Consider the following 18,460-nt stretch of genomic DNA (forward strand, 5'->3'; position numbering starts at 1 on the left):
GTACAGTTTTTACCACGTCAAAGTATAGAGGTATAATTGGATCTCTATTATATCTTACAACCTGATATAATGTTTGTTGTATTCTTGTGTGCTAGATTTCAAGCTAATCCAAATGATTCATGTAACATCCTAAATTTTATAACTATTTATCTATGTATTTCTACAAATTATTATATATATTAAATACTATGTAAGTTAATGTGAATGAAATTTAAGTAGCATTATTTAACCAGATTTTCTAAATTCACTAACATTATTTTATTATCTAAATTGACTGTTTCTCGGACAGCGTTGAGAGCATGCTGTAAAATATGAGAAACTTAATTTAAGAAAATTTAAGTAATCTATAACCTAAATAATAATTTATTGAGTGTAGATTAAGAATAAATACAGTTAAGAGAGAAAATCTCTAAATTAAAATTTATAGAAATTCTCTAAGGATTTAACAAGAAAAAGTTATTCTGCTAAAACCTTAAGCTAGAAAATTATGGAAAAATGTTCAAAAGGATATAAAAATGTTATCATCAATATAGTATGCTTGGAATAATTAATAAAAATGTATAGTTAGGAGAAATTAAAATACAAGTCTCAACCAATCAAATTTTGACACATAAGCAAATTGATATTTATTTAATATTAATTAACATAATTAAGAGATGATCAAGAGACAAAAGTTTGTATTTTTAGTGGTCAAGATTATAATAATAATATTAGTACCTCAAAATTTTAAGTAATTTGTAAGATATTTTAATAATTCTACAATATTCTAGAAAGTTCTACAAAACTCTCCAAACTAGATATTTAATTACCAAATAATTAAATGTGTTGGAAGCTTAACTATTAAGATATTCAAATAATTCAAGAAAGTTCTATAAAATTCTACATAATAGAAATTTAGAATTGATTAGATACTTAACCATTAAGATATTTAAATAATTCTACAAAATTCTAGGATGTTCTATAAAATTCTACAAAAGAAAAAGGACACATAATCACCATGTGCTTAAAATGAATTGAAAACTTAATCATTAAGATAACTAAATAACTCTACAAAATTCTAGAAAGTGGACATCTCATCACCAAACTATTAAATAAATTGGAAACTTAATCATTAAGATACTTAAATAATTCAAGAAAATTCTAGAAAGTCCTATAAATATCTACAAAATGGACACCTAATCACTATCTTATTAAAATATCTTAGGAAATATCAAGAAATATCTACACATCTAGAAGGTTGGAGAATGGAGGTGGAGACTAGTATAAATAGAGGAAGCCACACACCAAAAAGCTCACCAACAACCCTTAACAACTAGACCTAAACCAATTCCAAGAAACACCCAAAAATACTCCATCTTTTCCACAACCAAGGAGTAAAACAAGGAGTAAACAACTAAAATTTCAAGAAAAGGGGAAGAAAGGAAGAAGATAAGAGGAAGAGAAAGAAGTAGGAGAAGAAGAAATCAAGGAAATTAGGAAAAAGCTAGCAAGCTTGGAGAAATAGGTATGGGTTAGATGTTTAATTTTATTCATGTCTATATAATGGTAGAATAAATATTGATCTTTACTTATAAGTTTTGATGCATGGAACCTTAGGTTATTTGATATGGTTTTTGATTGTACTTTTTGATAAATTTGATGTTTTAAAGTTGAATCTTGAAATGGTTGATTGTTTATGATTGAATGTTTCTATTGAAGTTGTTTGAATTGTATTTGAAGAGTTTGATTGAGAATAGTTTTTGAAGTGATAGATTAATAGTAATGCATATTGCATATTGCATAATGTCATTTTTTAGTCAAAAGATTTTTGGGGGGAAAAGAAAAGAATTTCCAAAAATAAATATTTGAGAAATGGATTTTGTACTAAGGATATTTGATAGAAAAAGAACGAGTTTTGTAATTTTGAAATGATACTTTTTATGTGAATTCTTTTCTTTATGTTTACTATCCGAAACATTGGTGGCAAGAGATTGATTGAGAATTGTGATAGTGGGTACTGTCAAGGACAGTTGGCAGTACGAGATGGATAAAGAAAAGGATAAAGTGAGAGAGAGTTTGATATGGTTGTGAAAGTATGACTGAGGTATTTGTTTTATGCTACCAATGTCAGAAGATAGTAAACGGGGTTTGAGTAGAATGGGTAAGACGGGACCTCTGGTCTAGGGGATAGACCTTTGGTCTAGGGAGTGTTTGGGCATGGGCAATCCCATAGATGGCCAGTCTTTATTGATTCTGTGTCGTGGTAGCCTGCCGGGTGCACTAACACTCTGACTACTGTCTACTTGTTCGCGTTTAGTGGGGCATTGCCGAATCACTGGACAGAGTGATGTTAAGCTCTAGCTTCACTAAACACTCAAAAGGGAAAATCTCCATGGAGTAATGAGTCAAAACGATTTCTAAAAGTATATTTTCGGTCAAAATCTGCATCTCATTCTCATAACCATATTGCATTATTTGGACTATTATCAATTTGTTATGTTATTGATAATTGTATGAACTTATTAGGCACTTGTATGATTTGTTTGTGTGAGATGTGAATGAAATTAAATGTCTAACCCCATAAATATTTTTAAACCCAGATATTGGAGATCTCATAATGAAGAAAAATTGGATGTGCAGTTAGAAGGTCAGATGCAAAAATCCAGAGCATAGGATGGGGGGTTTTATTTTACTAAGTTGTTATAAAATGGTTTGTAATATCTAGTAACTTGTATTTAATAAATTTCTTTTCAATATAAATTTCTTCATTTGTTTAAGCATCTTTTCTACAAAATTATACTAATAATATAAATATTATTAACCATAAATAATTAGTTATGATTAACATATGTAATCTGGAAAGGGGGTTACAATTCACATATGACTAATGTTAAAAGAATTTTAAAACATCTAAGAGGAACTATTGATGTTGGATTATGGTTTCCTAAGGGTGTATCTCTAAGTCTAGTAGGATATTTTAATTCAGATTATGCAGGATGTAAATTAGATAGAAAGAGTACTAGTGTTACTTGTCATCTTTTAAGAAGTGCATTAGTTTCATGGCATAGTAAAAAGAAAGCTTATGTTACTTTAAGTACAGATGAAACTGAGTACATAGCATCTGGAAGTTATTGTGCTCAACTCCTATGGACGAACCAACAATTAATGGATTATGGTGTAAGACTAGATAACATTCCTCTAAGGTGTGATAATACTAGTGCTATAAATCTAACCAAGAATCCTTTCTAGCATTCAAGGACTAAACACATAGAGATAAGACATCACTTTCTTAGAGATCATGTTCATAAAGAAGATTACATAGTGGAGTTTATAGAGACAACTAAACAATTACCTAATATATTCACTAAGCCTCTACCAAGAGATAGATTTAATCTTCTTAGAAATGAACTTGGAATATTGAGTGAAACATGTTTATGATGATTGAAGTATGCTTAAAGTGTTTGTATGTTGATATTTTGATTTAAATGTTTGAGTACGCATGAATATGTTTAAATGTATGATATGATTGAGTTAAAGGATTGATGAATATATAAGAGTGTTAGATTATATTTTGAGGTGCTAAGAATTTCAAAATTGACTATTTCGTATTGGAATAATCGATTAAAGTAAGTTTTAATCGATTATTTCATGTATATGAATACATGAGAGTCTCGAATAATTGATTATTTTGTTAATAATCAATTATCTAGGTTTGTTAATAATTGATTGTTTCAAGTAACAATTGATTATTTTAAGTGACAAGAGTTGGATGTTTACTGAATTAATCGATTATTTCAATAAATAATCAATCATTTTGGTTAAGCTGAAATCCTACTTTCTAAAATAATTGATTATTTCAGGAAATAATTGATTATGAAATAATTGATTATTTCATGGAAATTTGGTTTTTAGGCTTTTTTGCTAACAAAAATAATTGATTATTTATGCAAATAATCAATTATTTCCAGTCTGTTCACATTCCGCAAAGTTTGAATGACAATTACTCGTGCCAAAGCCAATAGGTACGAACTCTTCATGTACAACCTTGACTCTTCACTTTTGAAATGCATTCTAACACCCAAAACCCTTAAACCTCACACCTCTCATTATAATTCCACCATTCTTCAAGGATCCTTCTTACATTCTCAAACCCTAACATTTTTCCAATCTTCAAACCTTCAAACCCTTCATTTCTTACCTTCTAGATATTCTCATGGCTTCATCTTCTTCTAATAGACCAAAAAATCTTGAATTAAGGGGGGGAAGAATATTTTGAATGGTATGTTGGGATAAGAATAATCCCACCAAAGACCATGAATCTAGAGTGGTTCATTAATGAAGGATTCACATTTCCATCTCTGTTGGAGTTTCAAGGGTTGAAACGATTTTTGAAACTTTAAGGTCCATACTACCTGGACTTGGTGAGGGTGTTTTTTTTTGTTTGGCATCAAGTTCAAGGGGAGTAATAAGCATTATGATGAAATGAGTGCACGTAAGGCTAGACGGACCTACCCTTATGGCGGTTGTTGGTCTAAGGGGTACAAGCCAAGAGAGACCACAAAGTGCAAGCTTTGGTGACTTCAGTCACATGACCACTTTCAAGGATTCTCAAAGAAATACTAAGACTACAAATTACAGTATGTTTCTAGCTAGTGGCATGAAAAAGAATGATAGGTTGATTTCTTTTATTATTACTTAGATGATTAAGCTTAGGTTGTGATTAAGCTTAGGTTGCATAACCATGCTTAGATGTTTAGGGATGAATTAATGTTAATGTATGATATTAAGAATAAAGTGCAATTGGATTGGGTTTCTGTTGTGAATAATTACTTTCTAAAAGCAAGGAGAAAGGAAGATGGTCCTTATCCTTATGCTCTTCTACTTTAAAGAGTATTTGAGTATCGTAGAGTGGATCTCATAGGAGAAAAAAAGAATGTTCTCGAAGAATCAAGAGGATAGATGGATTTTCGAAGGGGATGTGCCTTTAACTCCAGATCCTATGGCTGATAAGGATGGAGTTATAGGCGATGATGAGGCTATAGAAGAACAAGAAGTGGAGCATGTTGGAGAAGTATAACTGAAACTTAAATCGCTCTCTCCATTTGAGCAAGTTTTAATTAATAAGATCACTACTACAAAAATACTATTCAACATCGCCATATCTACATCGGTTTAAGTAAAACCGATGTAAAAGAAGAACGCGGTGGCATTTTTGTAATTAAATAGACAATGTAAGCATTTTTACATCGGTTCTATAACGAAACGATGTAAATATGAAGTATTTTACATCGGTTTTGGTAGTGACCGATGTAGAATTCAAATTCGAAAAGTATACTACATCGTTTGTGTTGGTGACCGATGTAGAAACGATTTCCCCCATGCTTAGGGTTTACCACGCTTACACGCAAGAAGCAAGCTCTCAACAGATTGCACGTTCTCTCTCAACTCTTTCGCATACACGTTCTCTCTCAACCCTCTCGCAGGCTCTTCTCTTCACGACAACCCACTTTGACGAACGTTGCTCTTGCGCGAGTTTCAAATTCACAGACGCTCCTAAAGGAGCTCTCCCAAAACGTGTTGGCATTCTTGCGCGAGTTCGTCATCGAAGGCAACATTTGCAACGTCTACTTGTTTAGCGTTGTTCACCTGTACAAGGTATTTTTTTGGTTCATGATGCATTACAATTTGTTCAACCCAAATGAAAAATTAGGGTTTCTTTTTCTATTGATCTATTGCTTATTGATTGATGGTGAATGGTGATTGTGGGTTTTGGGCGACGCTTGATAGGAACGGGGCCAAATATTGTGCATTTGCTTTGAAGAAATTGAAACAGAGGTAATAGTTTGATAACTCGTCAGTGCTAATAAAATTTGTAGAATTGTAGTGAATTTCATATTCATCTAGTGGGACGCGGCTATTGTTGTAGTGATTTTTATATTGATATTGAACGGTTCTTTTGAAAGTCCTGTTATGTTGTTGCATGGCATTGGAGATAGTTTGTACTCCAGTGTGCATCTTTCTTTTTTGCCTTTAAACAACCATTATGAGGTTTTCTTGTTCTCTGTTTTATCCTCTAATTACTGACCTGTGAGTTGTTACTGGTTTGGTGCATTTTCTTTCACTTGCATTTTCTTGTACTGTTTTATGGCTCAAGTAAGTTTCCCTTGATGGTTATTCTATTCATGATTGTCACAAAGTGTGACCTAGCGCATGAAGCTCCTTCCTAGTGCGATTTGGAGGATGGTAGATGTATGTAACCTTATCCTGTGGAGAGGTTGTTTCTAGAATTTGTAACCTCCTAGTCACAAGGTTGCCCAACAACCTTATTGTGGGGGCAAGGCATGCCCTCTCTATTCATGTTATGCATGAGCTAATTAATAACTATGAAGGAGATTTTTTATTTATTTAATTATTTTATCTCACATGTGTGTACTGTCAAAATGGTCGGTTAGCCAGTTGCACACTTGAACTAGTAAATTCTTTTTGTGAAGTTTTGTAGAAGTGAGGTGAGGGTATTGATAGAATGTTTTAAAGTTTGCCATTGCTTTTTTCCTTATTTCTGGAAAACTTATTTAGTTTCATGAAGTTTGTTTAAAGAGAGAAAATTAGATGCAAAAGATGTTGAAACAGTGTGTCCTGACTATACAAAGGAACCTATTTTATATAGGTTGATTGCAATAAATACAAATAGTCATAGGAGATTTTATTCCTATATACATTACATGATATGACTATAAATCAGATTCTAATAAGATATGCCTATAATTACAAAATCCTAATTAAGTTAAATTAAATAAGGAAACAGATCATAGAATATAAAAGAAGAATAAGTCTTAAGAGATGATCTTCTAGGGCACTCTAAAATATTCTAAGATAAAAATGAAACATCATTTATTTCTCAGATTTTCTAAGGAAGTTCATTTATTCAATATATGATAATTCACCAATTTTTGTTTTTGTGTCCTAACAGGGTGGCGATTTTTCTAGGGGTAACGGTATGTTTTTTGTTTCTGTTGCTTACTTTATATAATCTTTGACTTCTATATCCTTTACAAAGACTTCTGAGGAACAATATTTGCCTGATTTACAGGCACAGGTGGAGAAAGTATTTACGGAGGCAAATTTGCAGGTAGTTTACCTCATACCTATTATGAGAGGAGGTTTTTTTTATTCTACATATAAGAAAAGAGAATTAAAGTGTGCTTACTTGTAGTTGACTGTTTTCATGATTAATCATTTGACTATACGTGCAAGTACTCCTTCATTGCAGATGAAAATTTCAAGCTAACACATGATGGACCTGGCTTTCTTTCTATGGCTAATAGTGGTCCTAACACAAATGGATCTCAGTTCTTTATTACATTCAAGCGCCAACCTCATCTTGATGGGTATAAAATCTTCGAATATTTTTTGTACAAGTAGTTTGAAGTGCCTTAGTTATATTGCTCAATGTTCTGGATTGCAATCTGCATTTTCTTGTTCTCTGAATATGCTTCTATTTTCTAGCTAATATTAGGTACATGGACTATTCAACATGGTTAATAGATTTGATAAATTGTTCATGCTGAGATTGTAATATATGAATATACCAAATAATTAAAGTTTAATTTTTATGCACAAAATAGATAATTTTATATATTATATAATACCTTCGTTTTAATGTAGTGAATAATTGATTAAGTTGAATTTTTCTAATTATGTATAGCTTTAGCACCAGGCACAATAATTCAATACTGCATCATTGACTCGTAGCTCTGGTGTTGCATGCAATCTTGATAGTGGCTGATGCATGATATATTTATATGATGACTAAAAAAATTGTTTCCAAAATTATTTAATCCTTATTCTTCCCTATCTATAGTTTTTTTTCCTATTATATTGTTAGATGTTAGACCAATTTGTTGTCTAATCTCTTTTGTTTCTTGCATCTCTATAATTTTTTAAACTTCTTGAAAACTGTTAATTTTTAAATCTTTTTCAAAACCTGAATTTCGTGTTTTAATATTATCATTTTGAGTGATATGTTGGACTCATGATTATTACTGCAGTACTAAATACTATGTTAAAACTTAAAGAAGTTTGTGATCAAAGTGCACATTGTTTTCTAGTTATTATATTGTAATGAGTGCATATTGAAATCCTCATTACTCATGTACTAATCTAAATTTCAGTTCCCACATTTTGGAAGATGGCTGGCTTATTCTCTTAAGTTAAAGTACAAATCTTACATTTTCCTGATTGTGTGTTTATGAATAGTTTTTCCCCCTTTAGTCATTAAGCTCCTAAATTCATTAGTTGGGCCTGGAAATCAATCAATTATAATTTTTATTTTACAGGGTTCAGCTAATGTTGGGAAATCTGCTTTCATCAATGCTTTACTAAGTAAGTATTTCCATGCAATCCTAACTAATTTTTAGGACTAGGCTTATTCATTTTCAATGATTGCAAAATTTCTGAGTGCTAAAATTTCTTTTTCAAGTCTTGTTGTGCCTTACAATGTACCTTCTTTCACAGTTGCTGTGACACAGCTTCTTTGGAGACCCAGAGGTTTATTGGTAGATCAGTTTGATTCCAAGGAAGATCTCATCAATGCAGTTTTTACTTCTTCCTTTATTCCAGGGTGATTTGTTAGTATACTATATTTCCTTGGTTGCATGTGATTTTTTTACTCGTTATAAATTATTAAGTAAATTTAGAACTTACTTATACTCACTCCAGATATCTTGCACCAAGGCCAGCAACGATGTTTCGAAATCGACTATGCATTGATGGGGGTTTGACATTGTTTATGCCACCGACCTCTGCTGCAAAAACGATATTTTTGCTATATACAAATTGTATTATTGATTCAATCGATTGATTATTTGTTGAAACCTCCGTTTAAGTGCACTTTGAGGTTTATGAAAAATGTTGCTTTACTTGTACTTTCTATTAATTTTTGCTGAAATGTACAATCTATTAATTTACTTATATGAAATACTATTATCTAAGGGATTTCTTTCCTTGGAAGACCTTTTTAAATTTCCAGTGAAATTATCTATCCAGGCCAAATTCAGTAATATATTAAATTGTAATATATGATTACTTTATTTATCGACATTTAAAAATATTTATATTTAAAAATTTATTACATTTCAATTTAAAGATAAAGATATAGTGATAAAACGAGAGTAATGCATAAAACACCTCTTTACCACCACACCAGTAAGAAGAAGAGATTTTGTGGGTGTCACTCATTATTTTATAGTTTTTGATGAATTTTAATAGTTAACAATACTGCCAAGCACTATTGAAATTCTTGAAAGTAATCAGAAATAATAAAAAATAAGCATAATTTTTTTTTAAATGCAATCTACATCGGTTCTCTAGAGAACCGATGTAGATTTATGCTTAAATTTACATCGGTTTTTCAGAATCGATGTAAAAATGTATACATTTTCTACGTCGCTCTATTCTACATCGGTTTTAGAACCGATGTAGATGCCTTTAGAGAACCGATGTAAAATATGCATCTTGTAATAGTGGATGGATGATGTTATGGAAGCAAATAGGAGAAACGAGTCTACTTTTTCTGGGATGTTTGATAGATTTGATGAACTACAATATGAGATTAACAAGATCAAACATCACTTGGGCATAAAAGAATACTCAAATTAAAGACTTAGCTTTAGGTCTTTTATGGTTTTCTTATCTTGGCTAGTCGTTGTTCTTGTTAGTTTTGTGTTTCAGTTGGGTTGTAATAATATTTTTAATTCTTGAACAATTTGGGTTATAGTGTTTTTTTTTTTACTTTCTTGATATTATGTGTTAAGTTAGACGAAGACGAAATCAATTCCCAACATGGTTTTGAATGAGATAAATATAATACGTATTGTTATTTCTAACAAGTGTGTTAGTGTTTCAAATATAAGTACAGGCAAGTTGATATGCTTCCATACCAAGACCAAGAGACATGAGCCAAGCACTGGATAAAGGCTGAGCAAACGAAGGGAACACATTAGACAAAGATAGTCACAAACACAGACACAAAAGAAATAAAGAAAAAGGACATGAGCAACCAAGATGATGGACAAAACTAAGTTAAAACACCCTAGATGGAGTCGAGTACTTACAATAGCCAACTAGACGGAGACCAGACGGAGACTCGAATACACAAACGAAGATCAAGAAAAATGGATTGCGTCTAAAGACACAACGAGACGAACTACTTAGCATACATACTCTCAGAAGAACACATGAAGACATCAAAACAGAAGAAGAAAGATAAAAAAGAAAATGGGTGAGCGCTTATCCACAAATCAAAACTACGTGTGTCAGAGCAAGTACACCTACCAGTCAACAAAGGACAACTAGTCAGCAAAGGACAACACCTCGATCGCTACAATACCAAGAAAGTACATAGATATCTTAATTCCAGTCATAGAAACGAACAAATGGTACAAAAGACCTCGTGAAGTGCAGATTCAACAAGCAAACGTTTAATGCAAGATCAAAGACATTAAATGCAACAATCCACGAAGATTGTGCAAACTAGATAAAAGAATCAGATGATGGTTAGTCAAGTATCAAAACGAAGTCTGCTCACGGACGGAATATGACTACCACCATAATGAGACACTAAACTATTAGACAAAGCTTATGAAGAATAGTCAAGGCAAGACACGGACCAGACAAGTCGAGACAGATGAAGCAAATGACATAGGAAACCGAGCGTCAAAAGATGAATAGATGGAACACGAATATGCGCTAGATGATCATAAAATATCCAGACAAAGTTGTGTCAAGTGCAACTGTTCTAAAGCACAGATTAGACGAGGCATATGTCTAAGGTTAGAAGAAAGTCAATCGTGCATCAAGGCCAAGAGCAGCACAGACTAAAAGATACTCTGGACGAAGACAAGTCTATTTGTAATGCTGACCAGACCATATAAGACACCAAAGCATCAATGTCAAAATACTGAGATGGAGAACAAGACGTGAGACGCATGAGATTAACAGACACAGACGAAGACTGCCGCGCAAGCACTTATCAAGTCTCAAAAGATTACTCAAAGCATCTTCTATGATCACATAAGTGTTCTCAACGTAATAGTGTTATTAAAAGAATAAACGAAGAAGAAGAGAAGCACGCAAAAGAAGAACTTGCATGTGTCAGAAAAAGTGCATTACTTTTTCAAAAAAGGACAACGGCTATATTGCTGCATGACCAGAAAAAGACAAATAATTTCTAGGTCTCAGATAAAGTCAAACACTGTTGGCAACAGGACAGAGAAGAATACACGCAATGTCTAAGAACAGGAAGCAACATTTAATGCAAAACCAAATGCATTAAATGAAAGGATTAAACTAGTCATGAACGACTATATTAGCTTCAATAGACATATGCAACGGGAAAATTTTACAGGCCTATAAGTATGCAATAACATCAAACCGAAAATGGCTGGCAAGAAGCAACAAAGGAATAATTATAGGTTTTGCCTTGCGCTTTTGATTAATAAAAAAAGGAGTGATATCAAGCCCACAAGACAGAGAGTCCAGAGATGAGCGTTGATAGTCATATGTACAATGTAATTTTGTATTTGTATCTCTATAGACTAAGGTTTTTGAAATGTCAATTATGGACAAACCTTAGTGCATGTTTTAAACCTATGTATCCTCTCCATGAGAGTAACCCAAACACTCAAACACAAGTCTCTGTAAGACTAAGGTAACAAACCTTAGAGAGTGTAGAAAATTTCCAATCCTCTCTATGAGAGTTATGTATGCACTCAAGCCAAAGCACAAATCGATCATGTGTAAAGCCTGAAGAGGCTAGGAAAAGAATACTTGTAATGCCCGAAGGGGCTTGTCAAAGAATACTCACTACGAGCCTGAAGAGGCTGATTAAAGAATACTAGTGCCGGTGAGTGAAGCTGGCGGGCCAGGAGTGGTTGAGAATACTTGGACCAGGAGTGGTTCTGACCTGGGTGGTCCATAATACTCACTGCTAGCCAGAAGTGGCTGAAAAGAATATACTAGCATTGGTGAGTGAAGCTGATGGGCCAGGAGTGGTCGAGAATACTTGGGGAACTAGAAGTGGTTTAAGAATACTAGCGTTGGTGAGTGAAGTCGACGAGCCAGAAGTGGTCGAGAATACTTGGGGAACCATAAGTGGTTTAAGAATACTAGCGCTGGTGAGTGAAGCTGGCGGGCCAGGAGTGGTCAAGAATACTCAGGTCCAGGAGTGAACGATAATACTCAATGTTCTTCATTTTGATATCTAGTGGAACCCTTCAGTTGAAGGAGACTGGACGTAGATCAGTTGAGCGAACTAGTATAAAATGATTGCATGCTCTTCTCGTTTACTTAGACACAAATCATCCTTACTGATCAACTCTTTATGAAAAACTTTGTCCAGTGTTTACAAGCTATTTAAACTACTCTTCAGATGAAAATGCAAATTTCGTTTAACAAATATATTACACTGAAAAGCTTTATCTACTGCTTGCCTTTAAACGAAACTATCTTGAAAAGGAAAATGTAAGAACTTCAATAATAATTATTATAAACCATTTTTCTCAGCAAACGATAAACCCTTCGACGCAATAACCTTGTGTTAATCAAATTCTGCCTAACCTTCTAGTATTCGAAAGTTCTTTGGACGAAGTATATTAATCTTGCGAAAATGTCCTTAAAATTCCTTCGTATACACACACACATATTCAACCCCCCTTTTTATGTGTTTTTTCATTAACTTCATTATGCACAATTTAATTCAGTTTGGTTAAATTAGGTTGAAATCTTGATGTTTTATGTGCTAAACGATTTAAATTTGGCATAGATTAGTATGAATGCTTGAATGTTTTAAAGTATTATGACTATAATTAGTAATAACTTAGAATGGTTATATTGTTATTGAATGACTTAAATTGATTGGTATTGGTTTCTAAAATGATTTGAATTTGAAAATTTTCATGATTGAGACTACTTGTATGATTGAGTATAATCTACAATATTTGACATTTCTCTAGAGTTTTGGAGTTTTAAACTTGGTATAGATTTTGTTTTTGATGATATCCAAAGAGGGAGAAAGGTATATATTTGTTTTGCAGGTTAAGTGTACAAAGTATTGAAGCAACAAAAGTATGAATTTTGGTTTAAAAGAAAGATAGAGTAAAAAAACAAAAGTATAATTGGATGAAGCAAAACAAGTAAAAGGAATATTTGTCATCATCAAAAAGGGGGAGTTTGTTGATCAAGCTCAAGATGAAGACATGATCCTAGTTGGTTTTAATGATTACAAATAAGCCTTTTGAGAGATAAAAGTGTAACTTGTAGTTTATTTTGTGTTTTGAGCCTCTTGATAAATAAGAATGCAAGTTGTATCTTGTTTTGTGTGGTTTTAAGCTTTTTTGCTTGTGTGCTTTGTCCTTGGTAAGTAACTTAGCAATTTATCTCTATTTAGATAATGATTAATGACTTAGATATATGTTAAAATTGATTTGTAAAGAGAAATTAATGGTATGAAAAATTGAGATATCAAGTTTTCACTTAAGATAATCAATTATTTCAAGTAATAATCGATTATTTATTCTGATTTTCAATTACCTAAGAAGTAGTTGCTGTAATAATCGATTATTCAGCAAAATAATCGATTATTTCATAAACCACATTCTGGAATAATTAGTTATTGCTCAAAATAATCAATTAAATTGTACTTGGTTGATTTCCAAAATTTCTAAGAACAAAATAATCGATTATTCATGCAAATAATCAATTATTTCAGTCAGAAAACTTATATATATCATTTTTCTCACCTTGGACAGAGAAATTTTGAATCTTTGTGATATCTTTTACGAAAACACTCTTTGTAGCACATTTCTCTCTACAAGAAGAGGTTTTTTGACCTATATGATAATATTAAAAAAGGTTTTCAAGAATTGAGTTGGTCATCATCTTCATAGAATGAAAGGTTAAGCTACATGATTGATTCTCCTTTTCTAATTTGTTTTGTACATCAGGTGAATATTTTCCTTAATTATATGTACTAGTTGTTTTCTTAAGTAGGATTCTTAAGAAAAGAGAATCTTATAGTAGGGTGCTATAATTAAGTGTTTCTTGAGGTTCAAGAAGTGATTTCTTTAATAGTGTAGAAATGTATTGCATGTGGTATCGTGATTTTAAAACCTCTAACATTAAAGATTAGTGAAAAATCTCAATCGGGTTGATTGGGGACTGGATGTAGGTCACAAGTGGATGTAGTTAAACCAGTATAAATTGGTTGTGCATGTTTCTCTCTACACTTAAATTTACATTCTTGCATTTCTATTTTCATGCTTGTTGTTATGTGTTGTGAGGCATATACATTGCATTAAGAATTGAGTAAATTTAGAATTGCATTGAATCTGAACTAAGTATCTTATCTACAAGTTATAGGTCAACACACTTCTTTTGAAAGATTTATAAAAGTTTTTAAAAACCAAGATAGTTGTGCAAGAAACTTTGATAAACCAATTCACTGCCACTCTTGGTTAGGCCATCTTTTCTAACATTATTCAACCTTCTTCTAGTGTTTATCTTTTCTTGACAATTATACACACTTTAGCTCACTAAAAGGCCTAAAAGAGAAGTTTGGTGCACAAAACAAATTCAAGTTAGAGTTGTAGTCACACCATTTTTGCTTAGTAGCAAGATTTTCACTCAACTAAAATAGTCACAAAAATAAATGCTCGCTTAGCTACGACATGGTCTCTCAATGAGAATGCACTCTGAAGAAACTTTGAGCTAAGCTCCCTTAGTTGTGAGTTGAATGCTCAACTAAAATAGCCACATAGAGATATTCTCACACACTCATAATTTGTTCGCTTAGCCAAAATTTAGCAACCAAATTTTAGTCGCTAATTCCATCTTTATTTTCCTAATAGAAAATAAATCCTATTGAGTTGACTAAAACACAAACTCAGCTCGAGATTATTACAAGTAACATAGTATCCAAAAGTCATTATACAAGTTGGCTCCATTTCTTCACACAAAATAAATGGTTGAGTCTCCTTTCCGAACCTTCCAAGGTCTTCAAAAGTAAACAAAAAATTATCTTTTGTTTCTTCCTTGATTTCATATCATCACCTCCTTCTTAAAAGAAAATTCGTCCCAAATTTAAAAAAAATAATATTAAATTTATGTGACAATTTTAACTAGACTAAAAAGATTTGAACCATTTATATAATTAAGGGGTCAAAATTGTTGCACTTTACCTTTTAAATTGCATGCTACATTTTAGAGGAACTTTTTCCTCTTATATAAGAACCCTTAAAAACAAGTACTTATTCAATACAAAACATTTTAATTTTTAACAAAATAATTCTAAATAAAAATATAAAAACATGGGTCTATAAAATATGGAATAAGAACCGAAGTCAAGTTCTTTTATTGAATTAAACAATAATGAAAGTTCTTAAATATTATGTAATATTAAGAAACTAAAAAAATACATTAAAAATTAAAAATTAAAAAATGGATTCTAAAGTTAAATATGCTCTAAAAAGAGAAAATTGTCTGTACAATAGATAACATCAAATACTTCATTAATGTTTGCACTCAAGTTTATTTTACTTTGATATATATATATAGACAGGGCCTCATTTCGAGTGTTACAAACTTGAAAGACAGAGTTGCCTTGGTTCCGATGTTTGGTATCATATCATGGATAGGACAAGTCTTCAAGTTACTCGGTATTGCAATGCTCACCCCAACACGTTTTACATATTTCATGCATTTTCTTGTAATCATAAACTGTAGAGAACTTGGATCCAAAGCTTATTTATCACTTATTTTTCGATTATTCATTTGCTGTTACCTTCTGCTCTGTTGTACCCTTTTATGTTTTTCAGTGCCTGAAACATTTTCATTCCTCTACACACTTTATTTGCTTGGATCAAGATTATCTCCAGTTAAAATTGTAACTGCAAAGATCTTTACCATTAATTATCAAGACAACCCAACATTCCATCATATGTATGATTTACTAATTATTATCCATATGCAGAGTTTATTTTCTCATCAACCGCTGAAAATTGCTTAGTTTTTCCTCTAAAATGAGTTGATCTCTTTAGACAGTCAGATCCCTTAGAGTTTAATATTTTTTTCAACTTTTAAGACTAACCCTTAAATTATCAATGATTTTCTTAAGCATAATTGGTATTTCAATAAACCGTTTCCTTGATGGTTGAAAATATTGTTATTTCATTCTTCCTGAACACTAGGTAACTGGATTTAATGGTAATGTAGATTTTATGCCTTCATTAACTGGACATGACATTCTGGCATATGTAAGATGCAGCATATTAAACATAGCATACAGGTAAGTTGTCAAGGTGTAGTGCTCAATGCCCTTTCTTGTGTTTTAACAGGTAAGGAGTGGAGGAAAAGACAAATAAGAACGATAACAGATCAAGTTTTTGACATAGTAAAGAATCAAGAGGAAACTGTTAATTTGACTTTTGGGGATCTGTATATTGCTGTTTTACTTGTGTACAAGTAAGAAGCCTGCTTCATTAATGTATTTGACATTTTGGTGGAGTTGATAATATGCTTTTGAAATACTGAATTAATTTACCTTGTAGTGGTATCAACAAGTATATTCCTGGTCCCCATTTTGATCCTCCATCAAAAGAAAGAGTCAGAGAAGTCATCGAGGTACTTTATTGTGTCATAATGAGATCAAACTAAGTATTTTATTTCTTAGAATTTGGATTTAGAGCCTAACTTAAATCCATAAAACTAATTTGTAAGGTCAGAACTATTCGAACTTTATAAGCTACATCTCCAATTGAGGTGGGACTAAACCTTGGTTGCAATCTATTTAAGTCATATCTCTAGTCGATTTTAGGCTAAACCACCTATGATCCGCATCCTGGTGACTGCACTCTACAACAGCTAATTCAGCCTTTCTTGTAAGCCCTTCTGTAGGCATCCCCTTCTGGCTTAAGAAGATCCTGCAGAAAATTTGAGTTTGTCCTACATAAGATTTTAAAAATATATCCAAGAGTAACTTGGCACTGCTACTGGACAATTTCAATACCACGAAAATGGTTGGAATACAAATGAAACTTTGGAAATTTGGATGATCAAATTCTGCTATTTTGTTGAAATTGCATAATACATGCTGGTTTGTAAAGTTCTGAGATGCAAGCGAAAATTAGACTACAAATAACTAATCAGAGGTGTTATGCACTTTTTGTTAGAGCCTTACTATATTTTCAACAAGCTAGCTGCTGTGATTTATAAAGAAGATTTATCTTGTCAACATGAAAATTTTTTATCATGACCCAAGAGTTGAGAGGCTCGTTTTCATTTTTCTCAAAATCATTTTTGTCTTCATGCTTACCTATGTAAAAATTACACTCTCCAAAAATAAGCTAAATGTACACAACTTTGTTCAGTCCAACAGAATTTGTCAATTGCTTCAACTATATTGAATTTTTTTTCCTGAACATTATAATTGTTGGTATATTGGAATTTAGTGTGATTCATAAAACAACTTGCAGGAGTGTGATATCAACTCAGATAGTCAAATTGACCGAGACGAATTTTTTGATTTCATCGAGAAAATGGCACCCGAAACATTCTATGTTGTTCATAAAAAACTTATTGCCACTTTGGTTGTAGCACCAACAGTTGCAGCAACAACAAAGAAAGCCACTGAAGGTGTCCCAGGGGTTGGGAAACTGGTGCAAAGATTACCCAAACTACTTTATACTGCCCTTATGACAATTGCAGCTGTGTGGTTCCAAGAGAGTGGTCAAAATTCTGCACTCTAGCCATTGCACATCATTTCTTTTACACAGAATGATAGAATTTTTTTGTATTGTACACATAGGATTGACACTGTTTCCTTGTTGGTTATAATGACAGTTGATAAAAACAATGCTGTGTTTCACATTTTGGACAAAAGACCAACTCTTGATTTTTCTGTCAAAGGAAATGTTATGCATGTTAATAAACTGTCTTGAATAAAATTGTATACAATTATTATTTTAAAAAATTTCCTGTCCTTTGCATTTACTCATGTCTTCATGATTTCTATGATTATTTTGATCTAATTGATAAATATGTTAGAAATGAAACCTCAAAGGACCTCATCTGGGTAAAGACTGCCTTCTTGTGAGTTTCTTTTAAAGTTATTGGGTTTGTATTTACTTGAGAGAGGAATATATTTATCAAAGGGAACATTATTATATCTTTTTATTTTATTAGGATATTCAAAATATTTACACACATAATTTCATAATTCTTAAGATATTGTCTATTTTAGATTTATACTCTCGTAATTTTGTTTGTACAGATATATGTGTGTTTTATAAATCTTTATTTCTCATCTTGTTCTATTGACGTGAAACTTGGTTTATATTCCAACATTTTCTTACCTTGTATTTTTACTGATTTAACTTCCTTTCTTTTAGCATGATGGTAGGAATGACAAGAATTCAGAGTCATTTGGAAC

The 18,460-nt window shown here is 32.0% G+C and overlaps 2 protein-coding genes across 4 annotated transcripts; both read left to right on the plus strand.

Annotated features, from left to right (window-relative positions):
- The first annotated feature begins 319 nt into the window (after window positions 1-319).
- LOC109800253 (uncharacterized) lies at window positions 320-9,009 on the plus strand. Of its 3 annotated transcripts, none has more exons than XR_014432427.1 (8): window positions 320-1,504; window positions 2,580-6,132; window positions 6,950-6,974; window positions 7,070-7,108; window positions 7,250-7,367; window positions 8,316-8,361; window positions 8,494-8,606; window positions 8,698-9,009. XR_014432427.1 is itself a non-coding variant. In XM_083070869.1 (7 exons), the coding sequence occupies exons 2-6, from the start codon at window positions 6,124-6,126 to the stop codon at window positions 8,359-8,361; spliced, it is 237 nt and encodes a 78-aa protein (XP_082926995.1). In that variant the 5' UTR covers window positions 320-1,504; window positions 2,580-6,123; the 3' UTR covers window positions 8,494-8,691. The 3 variants fall into 3 exon arrangements, 1 of the variants encoding a protein (XP_082926995.1); XR_014432426.1 differs by having other exon boundaries at window positions 8,494-8,599; window positions 8,698-8,992; XM_083070869.1 differs by lacking the exon at window positions 8,698-9,009 and having other exon boundaries at window positions 8,494-8,691.
- A 6,541-nt stretch (window positions 9,010-15,550) lies between these two features.
- On the plus strand, window positions 15,551-18,021 carry LOC109800235 (uncharacterized). Its single transcript, XM_020360999.3, has 4 exons — window positions 15,551-15,689; window positions 16,368-16,494; window positions 16,581-16,653; window positions 17,505-18,021. Exons 1-4 carry the CDS (start codon window positions 15,644-15,646, stop codon window positions 17,775-17,777), a joined length of 519 nt encoding a protein of 172 aa, XP_020216588.1. The 5' UTR covers window positions 15,551-15,643; the 3' UTR covers window positions 17,778-18,021.
- Window positions 18,022-18,460: the final 439 nt, after the last annotated feature.

The sequence above is a fragment of the Cajanus cajan genome, chromosome 3 (genome assembly GCF_000230855.2).
Source record: "Cajanus cajan strain Asha chromosome 3, NIPB_CcT2T_4, whole genome shotgun sequence".
Classification (NCBI taxonomy): Eukaryota; Viridiplantae; Streptophyta; class Magnoliopsida; order Fabales; family Fabaceae; genus Cajanus; species Cajanus cajan.

Coding starts and splice junctions, on each gene's coding strand:
- LOC109800253 (XM_083070869.1), top strand. Junction 6,975..7,069: donor CGATTTTTCTAGGGGTAACG/GTATGTTTTTTG, acceptor CCTGATTTACAG/GCACAGGTGGAGAAAGTATT. Junction 7,109..7,249: donor TTACGGAGGCAAATTTGCAG/GTAGTTTACCTC, acceptor CCTTCATTGCAG/ATGAAAATTTCAAGCTAACA.
- LOC109800235 (XM_020360999.3), top strand. CDS start 15,644: ATGTTTGGTATCATATCATGGATAGGACAAGTCTTCAAGTTACTCG. Junction 16,495..16,580: donor GCTGTTTTACTTGTGTACAA/GTAAGAAGCCTG, acceptor TTTACCTTGTAG/TGGTATCAACAAGTATATTC. Junction 16,654..17,504: donor GAGTCAGAGAAGTCATCGAG/GTACTTTATTGT, acceptor AACAACTTGCAG/GAGTGTGATATCAACTCAGA.